We start from the raw sequence: 22,416 nt of genomic DNA, 5'->3' as shown, positions 1-22,416 counted from the left end.
ATTTAACAGACCACGGGAATCCCATTAGTAAGGTGGGCCCCATAAGCCTCCCCTGCGGACGGCGCTCAGAGGCCCCAGCCAAGATGTCGGCCTACATTCGGCCTGGAATGTGTGAGGGCGAAGGGCTTCCTCTTCGGGAGGAGCCCCCCTTCTACACACGCAGGACGTGTCCGTCCCAACATGATCCAGAAGAGGGCCCGAGTGGGAACATAAGAAACCACGTCACTCGCATAACGAAGGAGGGGGCCCCCCCATCCCTCCCCTGCCCACTGCGCTCAGAGGCGCCCGCCGAGATGTCGGCCTGGAATGTGTGAGGGAGAAGGGCTTCCTCTTCGGGAGGAGCCCCCCTTCTACAGAGAGAGGACTTTCAGTCTGAACTGCAGTCAAGATGGGGACCGGGAGGTTTTATGAGCAAACGTCTACACATGAAAGGGGGACACCTAGTGCAGCGCCGCTGAGCTCAGCTCTAGGATTTACCAGGCACACTATAGGCTTAAAAAGCAACTAATTTCCCCTCTGGCGGGAACTTAGGAGGTGAGGGCTATACGTGCCAGCTCCCCAGCTGAGCAGAGAAAGTCCCGGGAAGAGTTGGCAGGTTGAGGTGGCCCTCATTTCTTCTGGAGGTGGTATCAGGGAGGCAAGGGCCTTGGTCTAATGGAGTGAGTCCAGTTTAGCCAAAGGAACCCACTCCCTGATAGGATTCAGGGCCGTGACACTGAGTGGGGATGGGGACCCCTCCTACGCAGATAGGAGATAGGAGGGTGCCACGTAAAGCGCCAGTTCTGCTTGCACACCTGGGAGACTGAGGCATGTTGACGTGACGAGTTGCACTCACTTCTTCCCAGGAGATGCAGGGAGGTGAGAGACCAGGTCAATGGCGGCAGCCTTAGGTCAGCAGCAGCAGAATTTGGTGTTTTGCCGGGTTGAAGACTGGGGGGATGTCGCACACCGTATCAGTGGGGCCACAAACGATTCTCCCTATTGTCAGGGCTGGCCGGCCTGAAGGATACATGTCTGACAGGAGTGCCCTTCAGTCCTCACAGAAGTGTCACAGGGAGTGGAGGGTATTGCTCAGAGGGGAGTGGACCCCGGTCAGTAGAGGGAGAAATCTTAGAACCCATCATGAGTCAAATTTAGATCTCGAGTTGAGATCCTATGTGGGACCACCTACCTCGGGACTCCACCTGCTTGCAATAGCTCCACGCCCCGGGGACCACGTTTGTTCAGATAAGGTCAACTTCACTCTCTCACACTTTGGCTCAGGGAGGCTGCCTCTTCCTATGAGGAATTCTCTAGCAGGACACACATTGAGGAACCCGAGGGAGGACGCAAGGGACCAACCAACTCTGAAAAGAGGGGACATGAATGCATCCATCCTAACCCTTTGATATCAGCGCAAGAAATCTCGGGGAACGGCTGTCAGGTTGAGCATCCCCCTCACTGGTTTTATCGGGACTAAGGGAGGTGGGATCCTGAGTCTGAGGTGTAGGCTAGAGTCAGCAAAAGGCGAGTGCTGCCAAGCCTTACAAGGAGCCAGTGTGAGGAGGTTGACTGACGGCTGCGGACCCAAATGAACTTAAGTCAGAAAGGACCCCACTCCGCTCTCAGCACTAAGTGTCCCCTGCAGGAAGGTGATTGAGGCCCACCTTCAGTTCCTTCTCCGGGGTCTAAGGGAGCTTTGAGGTGTCAATGTCAGAGTACCAGAAGGGCCGGTGCCCAGACTTTGGCCACAGTTGACATGATAATTTTGAATGGGAACTAGAAGGACTCCACATGGCAGAACACAGGGATCCCCCTGCCAGCACCTGCTGACTTTTGAGTAAACCCAGGGCGGAGCTGCTAGGAGGCTGGGGAGACTCACTCTTAGGTTATCATGGTTTTTCTATGGATTCTTTCGGGACAGACTGATCAGGAGAACAGAGTCCTAGTGGGTTCTCCATCAGTGCCCTCAGGGAAACTTTCAGAGGCTGCCTTCACTGCAGCCAAGGTGAAATTGACCTGTTGCACGTGCTCATGTCATCTCATTCCCCATCCACCAGGTACGAAATCACCAGTCCACTGACCCACTCTCCTGTCTGTCTCCCAGATCACAGCCATCATGCCTCGTGGTCACAATAGTAAGCTCCGTGCTCGTGAGAAACGCCGCCATAACAGAGCTCAGACCCAAGGTCTTCACAGTTCTCAGGCAGCTAAAGCAGAGGAAGGAGAAACCACTTCACCCTCCTCTCCTGCTTGTGGGGATGGTTCCTCTACCTCCGCTGAGGCTGGCACTGTCCCGGCCCCTCCAAGTGTCCCAGCCACCACCAGTGCTGCTGCAGTTGTTTCCTGCAAACGTTCTGAATGTGGTGCCATGTGCCTTGTTAAGAAAAGTAAAAATTCCTCCCAGGCCTCAACTTCCACTGAGAGCACTGTCCAAGATCTTCTAACTAAGAAGGTGAATATGTTGGTGCAGTTTCTGCTGTTTAAATATAAAATGAATGAGCCCATTAAAAAGGCAGACATGCTGAAGATTGTCCACCACAGGTACAGGCAACAATTCCCTGAGATCTTCAAGAAAGCCTCTGAGTACATGGTTGCGGCCTTTGGCCTAGAATTAATGGAAGTCAAGCCCCACAGTAAATCCTATACCTTTGTCCGCAAGCAAGATGACACCAATGATGGGAATCAGAGCACTGGCTGCTGATTTCCTATGAAAGGAATTCGAATGCCTCTCCTGCTTGTCATCTACTTACATGGCAACCGTGCCTCTGAGGAGGCAATCGAGGAATTCCTGAATATGTGGAACATCTATGACGGCACTTCTTCAGGGAGCCCAGGAAACATACGACTCAAGATTTTGTGCATTAAAAGTACCTGGGGTACGGGGAGGTACCCAACACTGATCTTCCACACTGTGAATACCTGTGGCATCCAAGAGCACAAACTGAGACCACCAAGATGAAAGTCCTGGAGTTTTTGTGCAACATCAATGATACTGCCCCAAGGGCCATTCTACCCATCAAGAAGAGGTGTTCAGAGATGAGAAAGAGAGAGCCAGGGCTGTTGTTACAAACAAGGCTAGCAAAGCTTCCAAGGCCAGTGCTGGCTTCAGGGCGACATCCAAACCCTACTGTCACCCTGAGTGAGGTGTGAGGTGGATAATTGACTATCAAGTTTGAAAGGCCTGTTAAGCAGTGTTCCTGACATGCACAAATATCTTGTTGTCTAATCTAGTTTTGCATTTTCGTGTAGTAGTCTTTTCAACAAAAAGTTCATTTAGATTCAAAATGTGAGTCTATAAATGACATGGATCACACATTCATTGCTCTGTGTCAGGTTTAGGAGTAAGATTTTGGGGTTTTAAAATACACATGGAAAATCCTTAAATCACATTGTGATCCAAAAAAGATCGCATGGCTTTAGGGTATGAATATCCTTGGAAATGTGAAGAATTCCACACTGAAATAGTAGGAAAAGAAGATTAAAAAATATGTAGAAATAGATCCAAAAAAGTTGGTCAATTCTTGGTGTGCCTTACTCCATTTAGTCTTTCTTTCTGTAAGTTTAAAAGATATATACCTGGATTTGCCGGTTTTTTTCCAGAATGTTTGAGAATATAAAACAGAATGAATTTACCTCTATGCTCGTGTGTTTTATTTCACACAATCGTTAATTCAGCATCATCGCTTTGGAAGTCTTCATGCTAGCACTGGGGATGTTTAGTCAAAGAGCACTCAGCACGTGCCCATGCAATCATAGATTCTAGGAGAAGCTATCATTACAGAAGAGGGGCAGATACCCTGCTTTATGAAGAATAAGTCAAAAAAACAGTAAAGGAGGGGTGCCGACAGCATGTTACTTCGTTTTCATTGATAAGCATAATTTTGCACATGTAGGGGGTTTTCTTTTCTCTAGGACACTGCATATTTTCTGACATCTCTTACATGTAAAAAAACAATCCAACTGGACGGATGGTAACATGTGACGTCAAGATATCTTATCAGTAATAATTACCATTCCCTAATGTCTCTACACAAGACTGGCACAGCGAAAGATGCTTCCCATACATTACGTATATTCCTGCACTCTGACAAGACAGGGTTATCAGACTCACTGTATAATGGAGAGCCTGACTCTCACAGAGTTAGAGTTCAGTAATGTGGCAAAATTCATGGATCTACTAAATGGCAAGGTGGGAATAAGTCAGCTGGTATAAGTCACGATAACTCTACACTGTCCTCCTCACACCCTGAGACACAACCTGTGCCTCTTATTTCAGTTTTCCTCTACAGGTTATCTAACGGAAAGTCTTATATGCAATATAGGAACCATAATAAGGACCTGCTATAAGGGGTCTGGTGAGACCAACACCCCACAATACAGGGGTTCTGAGGGACACGAGTCCCATCCCCTCTCAAATACAAAGGGAACCAAGCATAGCTGTAGGGCTGAGCACACCCTCCCTCATTCTTCAGACTTCCTAGGGGCATAAAGGCCTTGATCTAAAGGCACAGTTCTCAGGTCAGTAGAGGAAGGAGTGTCAGGTTCTCACAGAAATGGACATGAGAAACAGGAATGAGATAGACGGAGTGACCCAGCCAGAACAATAGGACCCAATGAAGTCCCTTCCCAGTTGTCAGCCCTATGAGGTTCAGAACAGTCCTGGTTGCTCGTGGCTAACACTGACTTTCAGTTCAGGTCCCTGGGAGGTGAGGATTTCGCCAGAACGCTATTGCCTCAGATCCGCAGAGAGTGGAGTCCCAGGCGGGAAACTTGAATAGTCAGAGTGGAGAACCATCGTGGGGACCACTCAATCCACACTGGACAGGGCTACACCTAACCCCTCCTCCGCTGTTATGCCTGGGAGGCTCAACTAGGCGCTGACAAGCTCAATTCCCCCTTAGAATCTGAGTGCAGGGTCTCAAGGGAATGAGATCCTCCGTGTACAGGCTGACTTTTCAGCAGAGAGTGGAAGCCCAGGCATGACCGTGTCAAGATAACAATCCTGTATGAGGAGTGAGGCAACCAACTGTTCCGTAAGACATATGTCCATCTAATGCCCGCTTCTGCAGATGTCCCTGAGAGGTCACAGGCAGGGTCTTCCGGCCTCATTTCCTGAAAGGCGCTGGTCTCAGGGACTTAAACTCCTTGCACTGATGGGTGATACCCCATTCAGCAGAGGAACGGTACCTGGTTCCTAACAGCAGTCAACATGGTGACACTACATAATGATAAGAGGATCCCTCCCAGAAAGAAGTGGGCCACATACAGCCCCGTCCCTGTAGTCACAACTGAGACCGTGTCACGTAGTCATGGTGACATGATGAGTCATACTCAGTTTCTCCCACAACACCTCAAGGCCGGGAGGAACATCATCAAAGTGGACAGACACAGGTGAGCAGAAGGAAGTTTTCCAGATTGCGCCAGGAACCAAGGTAAGGATCCTGACTACTGAAAGGCCCACCCACGTCCTAAGAGTGGGTTTCAGCACAGATTCCTTCCACTAGTGCTAGCCTTGGCAGACCAGAGGCTGTTGAGGCGAGATGAGGCAAACCTCACCTCCTTCTAGGGTTTCACAGGGAATTGAGGGCCTCAGTATAAAGGTTGTGCCAGGAGTCAGAGTGCGGACAGTAGAGTGGGGAGACACACGACCCATATCATCCGTGGCCACACAGAATCTTCCCCACTGCTAGCGCCAGTAGGACAAAGGCAGAGATGTCAGCCAGAGGGGCACATTTGTTCCCACAGAGGAGTAACAGGGAAGTCAGGGTTTTGGTCTGAGGGGGGCGGTCCCATGTCAACGGAGGGAGGGATATTAGGCCTGCCCTGACGTCAAATTTAGGACTTGATTTCGGTCCCTGAGCAATATATGGTATTGGTAAATGCAACATATGGTATTGGGAAAATTGAATACCTACATGCCAAAGCGTTGAACTGCAGGTTTATCTTACATCCTACTCAAAAATTAGTGAAACATGGGTTAAACACTTAAAAATGAAACCTGAAACCGTAAAATTCCAAGAAAATAAACACAAGACGAACAACTGGTTCACCTTTGATTCGGAAATGTGTTTGTTTTCTTTTCATATATGACACCACAAACAATACAGGAAGTGCAAAAGAGAAAAAGTAAGAGGATAAACTACATAACTCTGTACAGCAATAGGAACAATTAACAAAATGACACAGCAATCTATGCAATGGGAGGAAAAAGCTGCAAACCATACAGCTGATAAAGGGTTACTATCAAATTATGTAAGGAGCCCATATATTTCATTAGCCAATTAATCATTTAAAAACTCACTCCACTAAAACGTGAGCAAATGCTCTGAATATTTTTCTCAAGATGACATACAAATGGACAAGAGGTATATGAAAACGTGACCGGCACCACGAATCATCAAGGATATGGAAATCAGGACCACAATCAGATATCTCCTCATACCTGTTAGGATAGCTACCATCATAAAGACAAGCCTTAACAAGTGTGAGTGAGGTTGTTGAGAGAAAGAAACGTTCTACACTGTTGGAGGGAAAGTAAATTGGTAAACCCATCAAGGAAAACAGTTGGGAAAGTCCTCCGAACATTATTAAACTGGAACTACCACATGATTCAACAATCCCACTTCGGTTTGTATACGAAATCATATCTCAAAAAGATAGCTGCACACATCTATGTTCATTGCACCATGATTCACAATAGCCAATTATGTAAAAAACAAAAAAACCCACAGATCCATCAACACACAAATGGATTTTAGAACAGGTGGATATATACATAGAATGGAATATTCTTTACCCTGAAAAATAAAAGATCCTGTCATATGGGACTACATGGATGAACATGGGGGACATTATTGTAAGTGAGTAAGCCAGTCAAACAGTGAAAAATACTGCAGGATCCCACTCATATGAGGTATGGAGAACAGTCAGACATATAGAAACAGAGTAGAATGGTGGTGGCCAGGGCCTGGGGGTAGGGGGAAACTAGGAGTTGCTCTTCAACTGGTGTAGTTTCAGTTACGCAAGATGAGTAAGTTCCAAAGATGTGATGTAAAACACGGAGGCCATATTTAACAATACTGTAGTGTGCACTTGAAAATCTGTTAGGAGAGTGGTTCTCTCGTTAAGCATTCTCATCACAACAAAAAGAACAGAGTTAACTGTCTTTCTCTCTCCCCAAGTAGAGAGTAATCTGATTAAGTGCAACCATTTGGAAAAGATAACTCTTTCATCTTAGTGGGACTATAAATGCAACAGCCACCATGAGAAGCAATATGGAGGTTCCCGAAAAAATTAAAATAGAACGAGCATGCAATTCACCTATCCCACTTCTACATACCCGTCCAATGAACAGAAGTCAGGATCTTGAAGAGAAACCTCAATGACCATGTTCCGTGCACCATTATTCACAACAGCCAGGAAACGGTAAAAAAGTCACTGTCCACTGATGGATAAACAAATAAAGAAAATATGGTATTACACACATGGAGTATTGTTCAGCCTCAGAAAGAAGAAAATCTTGCCATTTGCAACAGCGCAGGGGAACCTAGAAGACATTATGGTAAGTGAAAATAAGCCACACACAGAAAAACAAATATGTGATACCACTCATATGACGAATCTAAAATACTCAAACAGATAGAAGCAGAATAGAATGGTGGTTGCCAGGAGCTGGGAGGAGGTGTAATGGGGAGGTAGCGGTCATAGGATACAAGTTTCAGCTGCATAAGGCAAATAAGTCCTAGAAGGGTACTGTGTATCACAGAACCTATAGTCAATAATATGATATTGGATGCTTAAATTTTTGCAGTGAATGAAGGAAGGAGGATATTAATAAATAGATACATACATACACATATACATACATACATACATACATACATATATACATACATAAATAAATAATAAGAGAATAGAAAGTTTTGAAGGAAAGATATGTTTATGGCACACAGTGTCCTGATGGCCCAAGGGTGCATACTTGTGTCCAAACACACCAAGTCGTATATGTTAAATGTGCAGCTCCGTGTGTGTCAATCATACATCAATGAAAGTGTTTTGTTTTCTTTTTTTCACGAAAAGGGGAAGGTGTTTTGTCTCCTTTGGAGTTGTAGTCTCAGCATACTGCCTAGGATACAACAGGCACTTTATAAATATTTAATTAATGCAACCCAAAAAGAGAAGGACTATATATGAGGAAAAATTGGCCAATTCTTGGTTTGCCTAATTCCTTCCAGTGTTTCTTCTAGTAAAATTCGAAGATATACCTGGGTTTGCTCAGACTAAAGGAACGTAAGAAAAATGAAATCCTAATGAATTTCACCTCATGCTCAGGGGATTGTTTATTTCCCAACCATTAATTTAAACTAGGCACTCTAGAAGGATTCATGCTAGTACTGGGGATGGTTTCAAAGAAAAACCAAAAAACTCCAAAAAAGGAAAAAAACCTGTGAAAACCTCAAAGGAGTACATAGGCCCTGCCGATTGAATTTCAGACTCTGGCAGCTGCTCTCATGTGAAACAATTGTTGCGATATTCTCTAGGACATAAGGAACAAGTACAAAGGAAGGGTGAAGAGGGGAGGAGGTTTGAGTTGAAAGCAATTAAGTGGAAATGTCATGAGGCAAGGTAGTTTGGGGTCTGAGAAAACTGCAAATGCTTCAGTGGGAGTTGATTTTAAGGGAGCTTGCGGGGTGGGCTAGATGACACTCCGAGTGGTGAGCAGGGGCCAGAACCCCACTCAGACGGAGGGCCTCAGAGATGAAAGACAGCCTGCAAAGAAACATTGTCCGGAACGCTCACTTTGCGATTGTGCGTAAAACACAGAAAATCTCCACCTAAGGTAGGGAAGGAAGGTGCCTTGTCCTCCTGCGCCAGTGCAGGTGAACACAGAACACGGACTAGATGTTGTATGCTCATCATCACCTGGGAGTTTCTGAGCAATAAGGGTGATACTCCCTTGGAGTGGGATGCCCAGAATGCACTGGACTGGCACTGTATACCCTGCGTTGGCGACTCATAGACGGCTCCATTAAAAAAGGCACTCATTTGGCTCATGGTGTGTGTAATTTGGAGAAGTGTAGCCAGGACCTGGATTTTCACTGGTGGTAAAGTAAACAAAGATAATGGTGACTTAGAAGGGACGGCCGCCGGGACGGAAGGTATTAGTCAGTGACCAAACTTCCAAGAAGTGGGAGATCTGGTTTGTGAAGATCTCAGCCTGAGCGCCCCGTTACTTACCCTTCAGGGTTCTCAAGGACTTGGGTCTCGTTCCCTAGGAGAACGACCCGAGGTCAGTACAGGGAGGGGTCCCAGTCTCTGACACTGATGGAGGTGAGGACCCCGAATGAGGAATGAGGGACGCACCCACACAGAATACAATTGTGGTCCTCCAAAGCAGGGAGGATGAAATGGAGTCCTGTGCTGGTTTTCGCCCTGGGACACCCAGAAGAGCTTCCACCTGTGTGCACGCCGGGAGCCAGGACCCCTATCTAACAGGGTGGATCCCCAGTTGTGCAAAGGGTGGAGTCTCGGCCTTAACCGGAGTCCAGGTGACGGCCCTGGGTGCTCACGACAGGATGGCTCCCCAAAAGACGGAGGCTCGCAGGGTCCCACCCCTCTTGGCAGGCCTGCGAGGCCGAGCAGACAGCAGAGCAGTGCGCCCTGACTTGCCCACTGGACTCAGGGGACGAGGGCTCTGCTGGGGGCCTGGAGGACACAGGTCGCCAGAGGCAGGAGTCGCAGGCTGTGAAGACACACAAATGAGGACCCTCAGCGAGGACTAGGGACGACCCACTCCACAACAATGGAGTCCCACGGAGCCCCGCCCTGGCTGTCAGCCGTCGGACATCCGGGGCAGCCACGCCGACGTGACTCGTGGACTTCCGCTTCGGAGCCCGAGGCGCAGCGGAAGCCCGAGCCCGAGCCCGAGCCGAGGCGGAGCCAGAGCCGAGGGCCTTGTTCTGCTGCGCGTGGCGTTGGTTCCACTGACAGACGATTCGCGGGACTGCTCTGGAGTCACGGTGAGGGACCTGAGTAGGAATTTAACAGACCACGGGAATCCCATTAGTAAGGTGGGCCCCATTAGCCTCCCCTGCGGACGGCGCTCAGAGGCCCCAGCCAAGATGTCGGCCTACATTCGGCCTGGAATGTGTGAGGGCGAAGGGCTTCCTCTTCGGGAGGAGCCCCCCTTCTACACACGCAGGACGTGTCCGTCCCAACATGATCCAGAAGAGGGCCCGAGTGGGAACATAAGAAACCACGTCACTCGCATAACGAAGGAGGGGGCCCCCCCATCCCTCCCCTGCCCACTGCGCTCAGAGGCGCCCGCCGAGATGTCGGCCTGGAATGTGTGAGGGAGAAGGGCTTCCTCTTCGGGAGGAGCCCCCCTTCTACAGAGAGAGGACTTTCAGTCTGAACTGCAGTCAAGATGGGGACCGGGAGGTTTTATGAGCAAACGTCTACACATGAAAGGGGGACACCTAGTGCAGCGCCGCTGAGCTCAGCTCTAGGATTTACCAGGCACACTATAGGCTTAAAAAGCAACTAATTTCCCCTCTGGCGGGAACTTAGGAGGTGAGGGCTATACGTGCCAGCTCCCCAGCTGAGCAGAGAAAGTCCCGGGAAGAGTTGGCAGGTTGAGGTGGCCCTCATTTCTTCTGGAGGTGGTATCAGGGAGGCAAGGGCCTTGGTCTAATGGAGTGAGTCCAGTTTAGCCAAAGGAACCCACTCCCTGATAGGATTCAGGGCCGTGACACTGAGTGGGGATGGGGACCCCTCCTACGCAGATAGGAGATAGGAGGGTGCCACGTAAAGCGCCAGTTCTGCTTGCACACCTGGGAGACTGAGGCATGTTGACGTGACGAGTTGCACTCACTTCTTCCCAGGAGATGCAGGGAGGTGAGAGACCAGGTCAATGGCGGCAGCCTTAGGTCAGCAGCAGCAGAATTTGGTGTTTTGCCGGGTTGAAGACTGGGGGGATGTCGCACACCGTATCAGTGGGGCCACAAACGATTCTCCCTATTGTCAGGGCTGGCCGGCCTGAAGGATACATGTCTGACAGGAGTGCCCTTCAGTCCTCACAGAAGTGTCACAGGGAGTGGAGGGTATTGCTCAGAGGGGAGTGGACCCCGGTCAGTAGAGGGAGAAATCTTAGAACCCATCATGAGTCAAATTTAGATCTCGAGTTGAGATCCTATGTGGGACCACCTACCTCGGGACTCCACCTGCTTGCAATAGCTCCACGCCCCGGGGACCACGTTTGTTCAGATAAGGTCAACTTCACTCTCTCACACTTTGGCTCAGGGAGGCTGCCTCTTCCTATGAGGAATTCTCTAGCAGGACACACATTGAGGAACCCGAGGGAGGACGCAAGGGACCAACCAACTCTGAAAAGAGGGGACATGAATGCATCCATCCTAACCCTTTGATATCAGCGCAAGAAATCTCGGGGAACGGCTGTCAGGTTGAGCATCCCCCTCACTGGTTTTATCGGGACTAAGGGAGGTGGGATCCTGAGTCTGAGGTGTAGGCTAGAGTCAGCAAAAGGCGAGTGCTGCCAAGCCTTACAAGGAGCCAGTGTGAGGAGGTTGACTGACGGCTGCGGACCCAAATGAACCCAAAGTGGGGTCAGAAAGGACCCCACTCCGCTCTCAGCACTAAGTGTCCCCTGCAGGAAGGTGATTGAGGCCCACCTTCAGTTCCTTCTCCGGGGTCTAAGGGAGCTTTGAGGTGTCAATGTCAGAGTACCAGAAGGGCCGGTGCCCAGACTTTGGCCACAGTTGACATGGTAATTTTGAATGGGAACTAGAAGGACTCCACATGGCAGAACACAGGGATCCCCCTGCCAGCACCTGCTGACTTTTGAGTAAACCCAGGGCGGAGCTGCTAGGAGGCAGGGGAAGACTGACTCACTCTTAGGGTGTCATGGCTTTTCTATGGATTCTTTCGGGACAGACTGATCAGGAGAACAGAGTCCTAGTGGGTTCTCCATCAGTGCCCTCAGGGAAACTTTCAGAGGCTGCCTTCACTGCAGCCACGGTGAAATTGACCTGTTGCTCGTGCTCATATCATCTCATTCCCCATCCACCAGGTACGAAATCACCTGTCCACTGACCCACTCTCCTGTCTGTCTCCCATATCACAGCCATCATGCCTCGTGGTCACAATAGTAAGCTCCGTGCTCGTGAGAAACGCCGCCAAAGCAGAGCTCAGACCCAAGGTCTTAAGGATGCGCAGGCATCTCCTGCAGTGAAAGAAGAGGCCGTTTCATCCTCCTCTCTTGCTTGTTGGGATGGTCCCTCCACCTCCGCTGTGGGTGGCACGGTCACGGCGCCTCCGAATGTCCCAGACACCACCAGTGCTGCTGCAGGTGTTTCCTGCAATAGTTCTGTTGGACGTCGCAGGGGCCGTGTTCCGAAAAGTAAGAATTCCTCCCGGGCCTCTACTTCAATTGAGAGCTCTGTCCAAAATCTTCTAGATAGGAAAGCGAGCATTTTGGTGCAATTCCTGCTGTATAAGTATAAAATGAATGAGCCCATGAGAAAGGCAGACATGCTGAAGATTGTCCACAAACGGTACAGGGAGCAATTCCCTGAGATCCTCGGGAAAGCCTCTGTGAGCTTGGATCTGATCTTTGGCTTAGAAATGAAGGAAGTCAAGCCCAACAGTAACTCCTATACCCTGGTCTGCAACACAGATGATCTCGGCAGAGGGAGTCTGAGCAGGGCCTGGCAATTTCCTCCAAGAGGGATTCTGATGCCTCTCCTGAGTGTGATCTTTTTTCGAGACAACTGCGCCTCTGAGGAGGACATCTGGGAAATCCTGAATATGTGGGGAATCTATGACGGAAAGAGGCACATCATCTTCGGGGAGCCCAGGAAGCTCATCGAAGATTTGGTGAAGGAAAAGTACCTGGAGTGCCGGCAGGTGCCCAACAGTGATCCTCCGTCCTTTGAATTCCTCTGGGGTTCCAGAGCCCATGCTGAGACCACCAAGATGAAAGTGCTGGAGTTTTTGTCCAAGATCAATGGTACCACCCCCAATGCCTTTCCTTGTCATTATGAAGAGGCTTTGAGAGATGAGGAACAGAGAGCCCGGGCCACTGCTGCCACCATGGCTGGCACTACCTCCAAGTCCAGTGGGGTCCCCAGGGCCACATCCAGCCGCTAAACACCCTGAGTGAGGTCTGAGGTGGATACTTCACCGTCTGGTTTGTGAGGCCTGTTAAGCAGTGTTCCTAATATGCACAAATATCTTGTTGTCTAACCTAGTTTTTGCATTTTTGTGTGGTGGTCTTTTCAACAAAGAGTTCATTTAGATTCAGAATGTAAGTTTGTGAAATGACGTGGATCATAAGTTCATTGCTGTTTGTCAGGTTTAGGAGTCAGACTTTGGTGTTTTGAAATACAATTTGAAATTCCTTAAATTACTTTGTGATCCAAAACGAGATAAGATGTCTTTTGGCTAGGAGTGTCCTTGGAAATGTGAAGAATTCTACACCAAAATAGTAGGGAAAAGAAGATAAAAAGACATACAGAGATACATCAAGTAAAAGTTGGTCAGTCCTTGGTTAGCCTTACTCATTTAGTCCTTATGTAAGTTTAAAAGATATGTACCTGGATTTGCTTATGTTTTCCAAGCATGTTTGACAATATAAATCACAGTGAATTTACCTCTCGTTGGTCGTGCCTTTTATTTCACACAATCGTTAATTGAGCATCATCGCTTTGGAAGACTTCATGCTTGCACTGGGGATGTTTAGTCAAAGCAGACCCAGCGCGTGCCCATGTAATTAAAGATTCTAGAGAACCTATCGTTAGAAAACAGGGTGAGATACACTACTTCATGAGGCAAAAGGCAAAAGGGCAGTAAGGGGGGTTGCACACAACATATTACTTAGTTTTCATCGATAAACAGAATTTTGGCCACTTAAGTGGTTTTCCATTTTTCTAAATCACTGCATATTTTCTGACTTCTCTTAGATATTAAAAAAAAAAAATTCCAGCTGGATGGATGGTAACGTGAGGTCAAGATAATCAGTAATAACTGCCATTCCCTAATGTCTCCATAGAAGACAGGCATGGTGCCATGCTTTCCGTGCATTACACGTATTCCAGCAGTCCTACAAGACAGGGTTTATCAGACTCTCTGTAAAGTGGAGAGCCTGAATCTCATAGAGTTAGAGTCTGGTAATGTGCAAGCATTCAAGGGGCTCTAGGAAATGGCAAGCCTGGAAGTAGACAGCTAGTCTGACCCACGGTGAGCCCACACTGTTCTCCTCACACCCTGACACACAACCTGTGCCTCTTATTTCAGGTTTCCTCTCATTACCTCAAAACATCGAGTGGTGAAAAGAATGGCCTTGTGTCCTAACTACTAGATTGAAAACACATTCAGGACAGTAAGAATGCCACAATGATTGAGAGGTATGAACAGAGAGCCAATATTCTGTGACATTATGATCGCCTACATTTGCAATGTTAGATAACCTGAAAAGGTCAGGAGCTCTGAAAATCATCCGGGACAATCTCTAATTTGTGGAAAGTAACTGTGCCAGAACAGAAATTACATTAGAACCTTTATCTGGGTAATAAAGGGAAGAAATAGATCAGTGTATGTTTTTCCCAGACAGAACATACCTGTGCTGCGTCCCCAACCTCATGCTACAGTGTCCCTACCTCACATTACTCCTGGAGAGAGACACATTGTCTCGAATGTTTGCAGAGCAGTAACTGCCCAAGACATTGCAGAAATTTGGAATTTGCCAGGAAGCCTTTCATCCAAGACATAGCAAGCAAGGTGAGGGCCCCACGTAAGGGGCCTGTGGAGACCAACACCCCAGAATATAGGGGTTCTGAGGGACACAGGTCCCATCCGCTCTCAGACACAACGGGAACCAGACAAATCTGTATGGCTGAGCAAACCCTCCCTTATTCTTCAGACTTTTAAGGGGCATAAAGGCCTTGATCTAAGGGCAGAGTTTTCAGGTCAGTAGAGGAAGACGTATCGGGATCTCTGAGAAATGGATGTGAGAAACAGGAATGGGAATGACGGAGTGACCCAGCCAGAACAATAGGATCCAATGAAGTCCCATCCCAGTTGTCAGCCCTGTGAGATTCAGAAGATTCCTGGTTGCTGGAAGCTAACTGACTTTCAGTTCAGGTTCCTGGTAGGTGAGGATTTTGTGAGAAGTCTATAGTCCCCAATCAGCAGAAAGAGCAATCCCCAGAATGGTGCAGAGTCAAAATGGAGACTCAGCATGGGGACCACTCAACCCACAACTGACCGGGCTACACGTAAGTAATCCTTGCTGTTATTCCTGGGAGGCTCAAGCCATAGCTACATGCTCAAGTCCCCATTGGATTTTCCTTGCATTCTATCATGTCTAAAGGACGTAAAATCTTTCATTTGAAAGTGTGGCCACCCGGCCTCAGAAGGCAGGGACATGATACATGCCAGTTACTGCAACATGTGCTTTACATTTACTACACACATTCCACCAATGCAACAAGATAGGGCTTATCAAACTTAGTTCACAGACGAGGAGCCTGAGCTTCACTCAGGTTTTAATAATGTGCCAAAGTTAACATGGCTGGATAGTGACCAGTTGGATATAGGCCCTTAATTGGAGTTAGACTGAAGCCCACTCTCTGTCACTCATCCAAGCCTGAGGCTGACCTTGTTTCTATTAATTTATTTTTTTTCTTACTTCACAATGTCTCTCTGGCAATGAAAAGAATGATTATTTTTTTTGTCCAAAGTACTAGAAGCAGGCCTGAAGATGTAAATTGATGAAAATCGGACACAATTTGGGGATCATCTGGGGTCTTCATTTCCCCAGGATCCTACTGCTTCTTGCCCCCGGGTTCCCTGAGCCTTTCCTGCATTATAGCGCCCTTCCCAAGTCTTCCCCAGTGCGCCTCTTGTCCAGACTGGAACCTGACCTGCCATCCAGCTCTTCTCTGAATCCACCTCTGGAGGCTGCACCCAGCTCCCTATGGGCTCCCGCCCATATGTCCTGCCCTCTCCAATTTAGAGCACCCCAATTCCTTGCAGATTCTGTCCCTTGCTGTGGACCCCTCTGATAGCAGCAGCCCTTTCCAGATAATTGTTCACTTCGGACAGTGAAGTTTAGACACATCCTTATCCCCCCTTGTCGCAGAGTGGCATGCGGGGTCTCTGGTCCTGCTCCCCACATAAGAACACAGGACATGGTGAGGCCAAAAAGGAACACTCACGGAGCCATAGGTAGGGGAGTAATACCACTATAGTCTCGCTGGTGGCTAGGTTGGAGACACAGGAAGCAGGAGCCACAGAATCTGCAATCCACACTCCGCCACATTCCACCGCTTGCTAGCTCAGCCACCATCTTGCTAGTCCCCATTTTCAGCTAGTGTAGCCACGGCAGTTATATTAGTGGCCAATGGCTCACTGGTTACAGCTGACGGCCAACTAGCCACAGCTGATGGCCATCCAATCCCAGTTAATGGGCATTTACTACATGAAGCAGCACCTTTCCACGTGGCCGAGAGCCTGGAAACTGCTCTCTGGGGCTCTGTCCCCACACTCCACCCCTACAGGGTCTCACCTCACAAGTTACGCGACAAGCATAAGTTACGCGAGGGGCCCTGTGTGAAGAGCCTGGAGGTGAATGCAATATCCTGGACACAGCCAGGTTCTCTGGGCACAGCCAGGGTTTCTCAGGGCACTGCCAGTCCTTCTGGGCACAGCCAGACTTTGTGGGCTTCTTGGGTACCACCAGTCTCCCGGAGCACAGCCAGGGCCTCTCAGGGCACCGCCACTCACTCTGGGCACAGCCAGACTTCCTGGATTCAGCCAGGGTTCTCAGGGCACTGCCACTCTTTCTGGGCACAGCCAGACTTCCTGGACTCAGCCAGGGCTCTCAGGGCACTGCCACTCTCTCTGGGCACAGCCAGTCTTTCTCACATATTCTGCACGGCAGCTCGTCGAGACACAAAAGCAAACATCTGCCAGTTCCACTACATGGTGGTACGTTCCCAAGCAGTCAAGTGGTCCATTAAATTAGGGATGGAGCCCATTCCCCATAGTCCATAGTCATTCACCAGGGCTGTGAGCCTCACAATCTGTGCCCTCTCCACAGGGCGAGGGCTCCAAGTCCTCCCCAACCTGGGGGAGGACTGAATTGTTTCCAGCAAATCAGTGGGGGTGAGGGCCTCATCAAGTACTTCCCAGCCCACAGGGCCACAATGACCTTCGCTTTCTCCGGCCTATGCTGGTTGGGGAACCGTCCACGTCTTCCCACCCCTCCATAGGGGTCCAGCTCTCTGGCAGCTGCTCCTCCTGGTCTTCCTGAGACTGAGTGTTCATACGCACAAACTGCTCCACCGCCCTTCGGAGAGCTTTGGCCGGAACCTTACCCTGTTCGTTGTGCCATTTGTCATGCAGGGAGTCAAGCAGGGTCTCAGCTCCTGCTCCCCACATAAGAATGTAGGATATGGTGAGGCCAAAAAGGAACACCCACGGAGCCATAGGTAGGGGAGTCATACCACTATAGTCTCGCTGGCAGCTGGGTTGGAGACACAGGTAGCAGGAGCCACAGAATCCACAATCCATACTTCGCCACACTCCGCGCTTGCTGGCTCAGCCACCATCTTCTTGCTAGCCCCCATTTTCTGCTAGCATAGCCACAGCAGTTATATTAGCGGCCAATGGCTCACTGGTTACAGCTGATGGCCATCCAATCCCAGTTGATGGCCATTTACTACCTGAGCCAGCACCTTTCCACATGAGGCCAAAGCCTGGAAACTGCACTCCTGGCTCTGTCCCCACACCCCTCCAGTCTCCACTAAACTTCTAAAGTTTTCCAGCAGGGGTGGCTCTTTTGCTCAATGGGTTAGAGCGTGGTGCTCTTAACAACGAGGTTGCTGGTTTGATCCCTGCATGGGCCACTCTGAGCTGCGCCCTCCACAACTAGACTGAAACAACTACTTGACTTGGAGCTGATGGATCCTGGAAAAACACACTTAAAAATTTAAAAAAAATGTTTCCAGCAAATCAGTGAGTAGGAATACTCTGGTTTGGCATGAAATCTACCGGGCCTTGGTTTATAACACTGAGTCTGGAGAGGGCTTTTTTGAAACACCCCTGATGACTATAGTAGGATTTTAATGGAGTGTCTTATTTGAGACTGACCACTGAATGCATACACTGGTCAGGGAGCTTAACTAAGTGGCTGAGAACGAAAGCCTCTCTCCTGAGATGAGGAAGGTCCCCAGGAAAGCACTGTGTAAATAAACATCTACTTAGGCTGAATTCTTAAAAACCCATCTTAAAGTCCTTCTTAGAGGTGGAAAGTGGTTCTTTGGCAGACATGCTAGCTTTGAATAAAAAGGAAAAACTAATTCACCATCCTTTACTGATTCGTGTATCTGTCCCAGGGAAAATGCTGTTTTTTCAGTGTGCTTAATGGCACCTGTTCAGATGTTCAAACGTGTTCAGTCAGATGCGGGTAGCTATGATTTTTGACCATGCACCAAAAAGTAGGAGAAAACTCTCAGCCTACTGAGATTATACAGGTTATTGCAAATGGTAATGCAGAAAAGTGCTGTTGAGTAACAAAAGGTGAACTCTCCCTGCTGAGATTTACAGGGCCCTTTTGAAAATTAGATGTGATCCTGTGTTTGAAAACATCTTGTTACATAGTATGCACTAGAAAAATGTGTTGAATTTCAAGGTAAATTTGCCTTCTCAGAAACTCCTCCAAGAGAAAAGGGAACGCTAGTGCACTGTTGGTGGGACTGCAGATTAGTGCAGCCACTATGGAAAACAATATGGAGGTATCTCAGGAATCTGAAAATGGAACTACCCTATGATCCAGTAATTCCACTCCTAGGCATCTACCCGGAGAATTCCAAAACTCCAATTCAAAAATCTGTATGCACTCCTATGTTTATTGCAGCACTTTACACAATAGCCAAGATATGGAAACAACCGAAATGCCCATCGGTAGATGACTGGATTAAGAAGCTGTGGTACATTTATACAATGGAGTATTACGCAGCCATAAAGAAGAAAGAAATTTTATCATTTGCAGCAACATGGATGGATCTAGAGAACATTATGTTAAGTGAAATAAGTCAGAAAGAGAAAGACAAGTACCATATGATCTCACTTATATATGGAATCTAAAGAAAAGACTATGTGAATGAACTAATCAGAGACAGTTTTGGGGACGCAGAGAAAAAACCGAGAGTGGTTAGATGGGTGTGTGGGAGGGGGTTGGGGATAAGGGGAAAGGTGAAGGGATTTGGAAGCAGCTGGTAACCACAAGATGGCCTCAGGGTTTTTTTTGAAAATTAATTTGGGGAAGGTATTCTATAATGTTGTAAAGATTTTGTTGGGTATCCGATGGACATGCGTCCTATTTGGGAGACCACCTCAGGGATACTGTGGATACCTGATCATGGCATTGTACACCAGAAGCTAAACATTAATGAATGTCAACTATAATTTTATATATATAATGTGATGGTTCAGTGTGAGGTCGGAGGGATAGTGGATGGGGGGAGGGGGGTTCACAGTATGAGGGATATAAATGATGAACGTCTAAGTATTACCTTGTTTTGTACACCTGAAACTAATAAATAAATAAATTTAAAAAAAAATAAAAAAAAAATAAAAATAAAAATAAAAATAAAAAAAATAAAAATAAAAATAAAAAAAAGAAACTCCTCCAAGAAATGTAGAGGGTTGTTATCATAACCAATTGCAACAGTTTCTCTGTATTGAGCATCTGCTATATAACAGTGTATAGGAGAGATTGCAAGTGCTCATCCACATTGTGTCTTTCTCTCTTCCCTGGCTCCTGAGGGCACTATATTCCCAGACCCACTAGGAAGGGTCATGTGACTAAACTCCATCACTGATACACTATAGTAGAAGTATGTTTGTCACCTCCAGGCTAAGGCAAATGAGAGACAGTATGCCACCTCCATGCTTTCTGTTCCATTCAGCAACAAACAAAGAGAGTCCATGCTGAGATGTGGAGCCACATAATGCAAACTGCCTGAATCCCTAGGTCTCCTTATAGCGGTGACCCTCTGCCAACCCACATCAGATTTATGTGCATGGGAAATAAATTTTTGATAGACTTGTAGTCAAGATGGTGAAGTAAGTAGATGCTGTGTCCACCTCCTCTCAGGATCACATCAATTACAACTAAACTACAGAAAAAAAAACATCATTGAGAATCACCTGAAGTCAGATGAACCAAAGCCCTATAACTACGTACATACATAAGAAACCACTTTGAGACTGGTAGGAAGGGCAAACACATGGAACCAGCCATTCCCACATCCATTTGTGACCATTAAAACCTGAGAGGGATATCATGGCTGTGAAGGCCCCCCTAGAGGAGCAGGGATCCCAGCCCCACACCAGGCTTCCCAGCCCAGGGTTCCAGTGCTGGGGAGAGAAGTCCCCATAACTTCTGGCTGTGAAAACCAGCAGAGATTGTGTCTCAGTAACCCAGAGGACAGATGCATACCCAGGCACTCCTCTTAAAGAGCCACGCATAGACTTACCTGCTCTGAGCTCCAGCGCTGGGGCAGCAGTTTGAAAGGCACCATGAACATACGGGGAGGAACTAAATTATCTAACTTCAGGGTGAGGGCTGGAGGGGCGGCTAGCTCATGGAGGGAAGAACTGATGGAAGCTATTGTTTCTTTGTTGAGCCCTCTCCCTTCCTGGTGTACAGATTCAGGAGACACCATATCTGAGTCTCCATCAACCTGGCTATCACCTTTCATCTGCCCTGCCATAGTGATTTACTGAGACCCTTCCCCACCCAACTTTTGGGCACACCCAAGCCACTTACAGTGGCTTTTCCATAGAAATAGCCTGTCTTGGCTCATGCTGCAGACTTTCCAAAAATCTCTCAAAAGTTCACAAAACCCAAAGAAACAGCATTTGGCATGTCCCATACTTCTGGCTGAGTAGCCCTAAACCTGGCACTAGCGGCAACTGACCATGCTTTACGGCATGGCCTCTTGCAACACCTTCAAGCCCAGCACAGGTGGAAGCCATTTGCAGATGATTTTGTGGCTCATACCAAGTGGTCCTGGGCAGGGTACAGGCTGCAGCTGAACTTGGCTAGCTGCAGGACTCTTCTCAGGAGGCTGTGGGGCTGGCACACCAGGTGGACAGCTTTGGACCAAGCCAAAGCATCATTCAGCTGCCTCCAAGAACAACACACTGAAAGGGCAAACTGGGCAGGCACCAGAGCCCTGCTAAACTGAATCCTGCTCTGTGGGGTAAACCCCTGCACCACAGCTCTTCCACTGTAGTCATGGCCAGTCCTCATAACCAATGAGTCCAAAGGTCAATCACTCCCATTGATGTGCAAACAGCAACCAATGCTCAACTACAATAGGAGGACACACACGACACATCCAAAGGACACTCCTGGAGTACAGAGCTCTGGTGACCAGGGAGTCTACACCACTGGGTCCCACAGGACACCTACTACATAAGGTCACTCTACTAAGACTGGGAGGCATAACAGCCCTACATAAAAACAAACACAAGGATGCAGCCAAAATGGGGAGACAAAGAAACATGTTCCAAATAAAAGAATGGAACAAAGCTCCAGAAAAAGAACTAAATAAAATGGAGATAAGCAATCCACCAGACGCAGATGTCCAAACACTGGTTATAAGGATGTTCAATGATCTCAGGGAGAATTTCAACAAAGAGATAGGGAAAAATGGAGATAGAAAACAAACAAACAAAAAGACCCAATCAGAAATAAAGACTACAATAACTGAAATGAAGAATACATGAGAGGGAATCAAGAGTAAATTAGATGAAGCAGAGAATCAAATCAGCAATTTAGAAGATAAAGGTACAGAAAACACCCAAACAGAACAGCAAAAAGAAAAAAGAATCAAAAAAAAAGAGAGAGAGAGAATAGTTTAAGGGGCCTCTGGGACAACATCAAACATACCAACATTCGCATCATGGGGTACCAGCAGGAAAAGAGAGAGAACAAGGAACTGTAAATGTGTTTGAAGAAATAATGACTGAAAACTTTCCTAACCTGGCAAAGGAAATAGATATATAAGCTCAGGAAGTACAGAGAGTCCCAAACAAGATGAACCCAAAGAGGCCCACACCAAGATATATCATAATTAAAATGCTAAAGGTTAAAGACAAAGAAAGAATCTTAAAAGCATCAAGAGAAAAGTAGTTAGTTACCTACAAGTGAGCTCCCATAAGACAGGCAGCTGATTTCTCAACAGAAACTTTGCAGACCAGAAGGGATTGGCACGAGATATTCAAAGTGATGAAAAGCAAGGACCTACAACCAAAATTATTCTACCCAGCAAAGCTATCATTTAGAATCGAAGGACAGATAAAGAGCTTCCCAGAAAAGAAAAAGCTAAAGGAGTTCACCAC

At 47.7% G+C, this 22,416-nt stretch overlaps 1 protein-coding gene across 1 annotated transcript; it reads left to right on the top strand.

Annotated features, from left to right (window-relative positions):
- Nucleotides 1–12,129: 12,129 nt before the first annotated feature.
- On the top strand, nt 12,130–13,149 carry LOC308495128 (melanoma-associated antigen B4-like; the record flags this gene model as incomplete). The annotated part of the gene is made up of 1 exon (XM_081043057.1): nt 12,130–13,149. One exon carries the CDS (start codon nt 12,130–12,132, stop codon nt 13,147–13,149), a length of 1,020 nt encoding a protein of 339 aa, XP_080899183.1.
- Nucleotides 13,150–22,416: the final 9,267 nt, after the last annotated feature.

Source organism: Rhinolophus hipposideros, assembly GCF_964194185.1.
Source record: "Rhinolophus hipposideros genome assembly, chromosome: X".
NCBI classification, from domain to species: domain Eukaryota; kingdom Metazoa; phylum Chordata; class Mammalia; order Chiroptera; family Rhinolophidae; genus Rhinolophus; species Rhinolophus hipposideros.
This window is presented reverse-complemented; position numbering and strand designations above follow the sequence as displayed.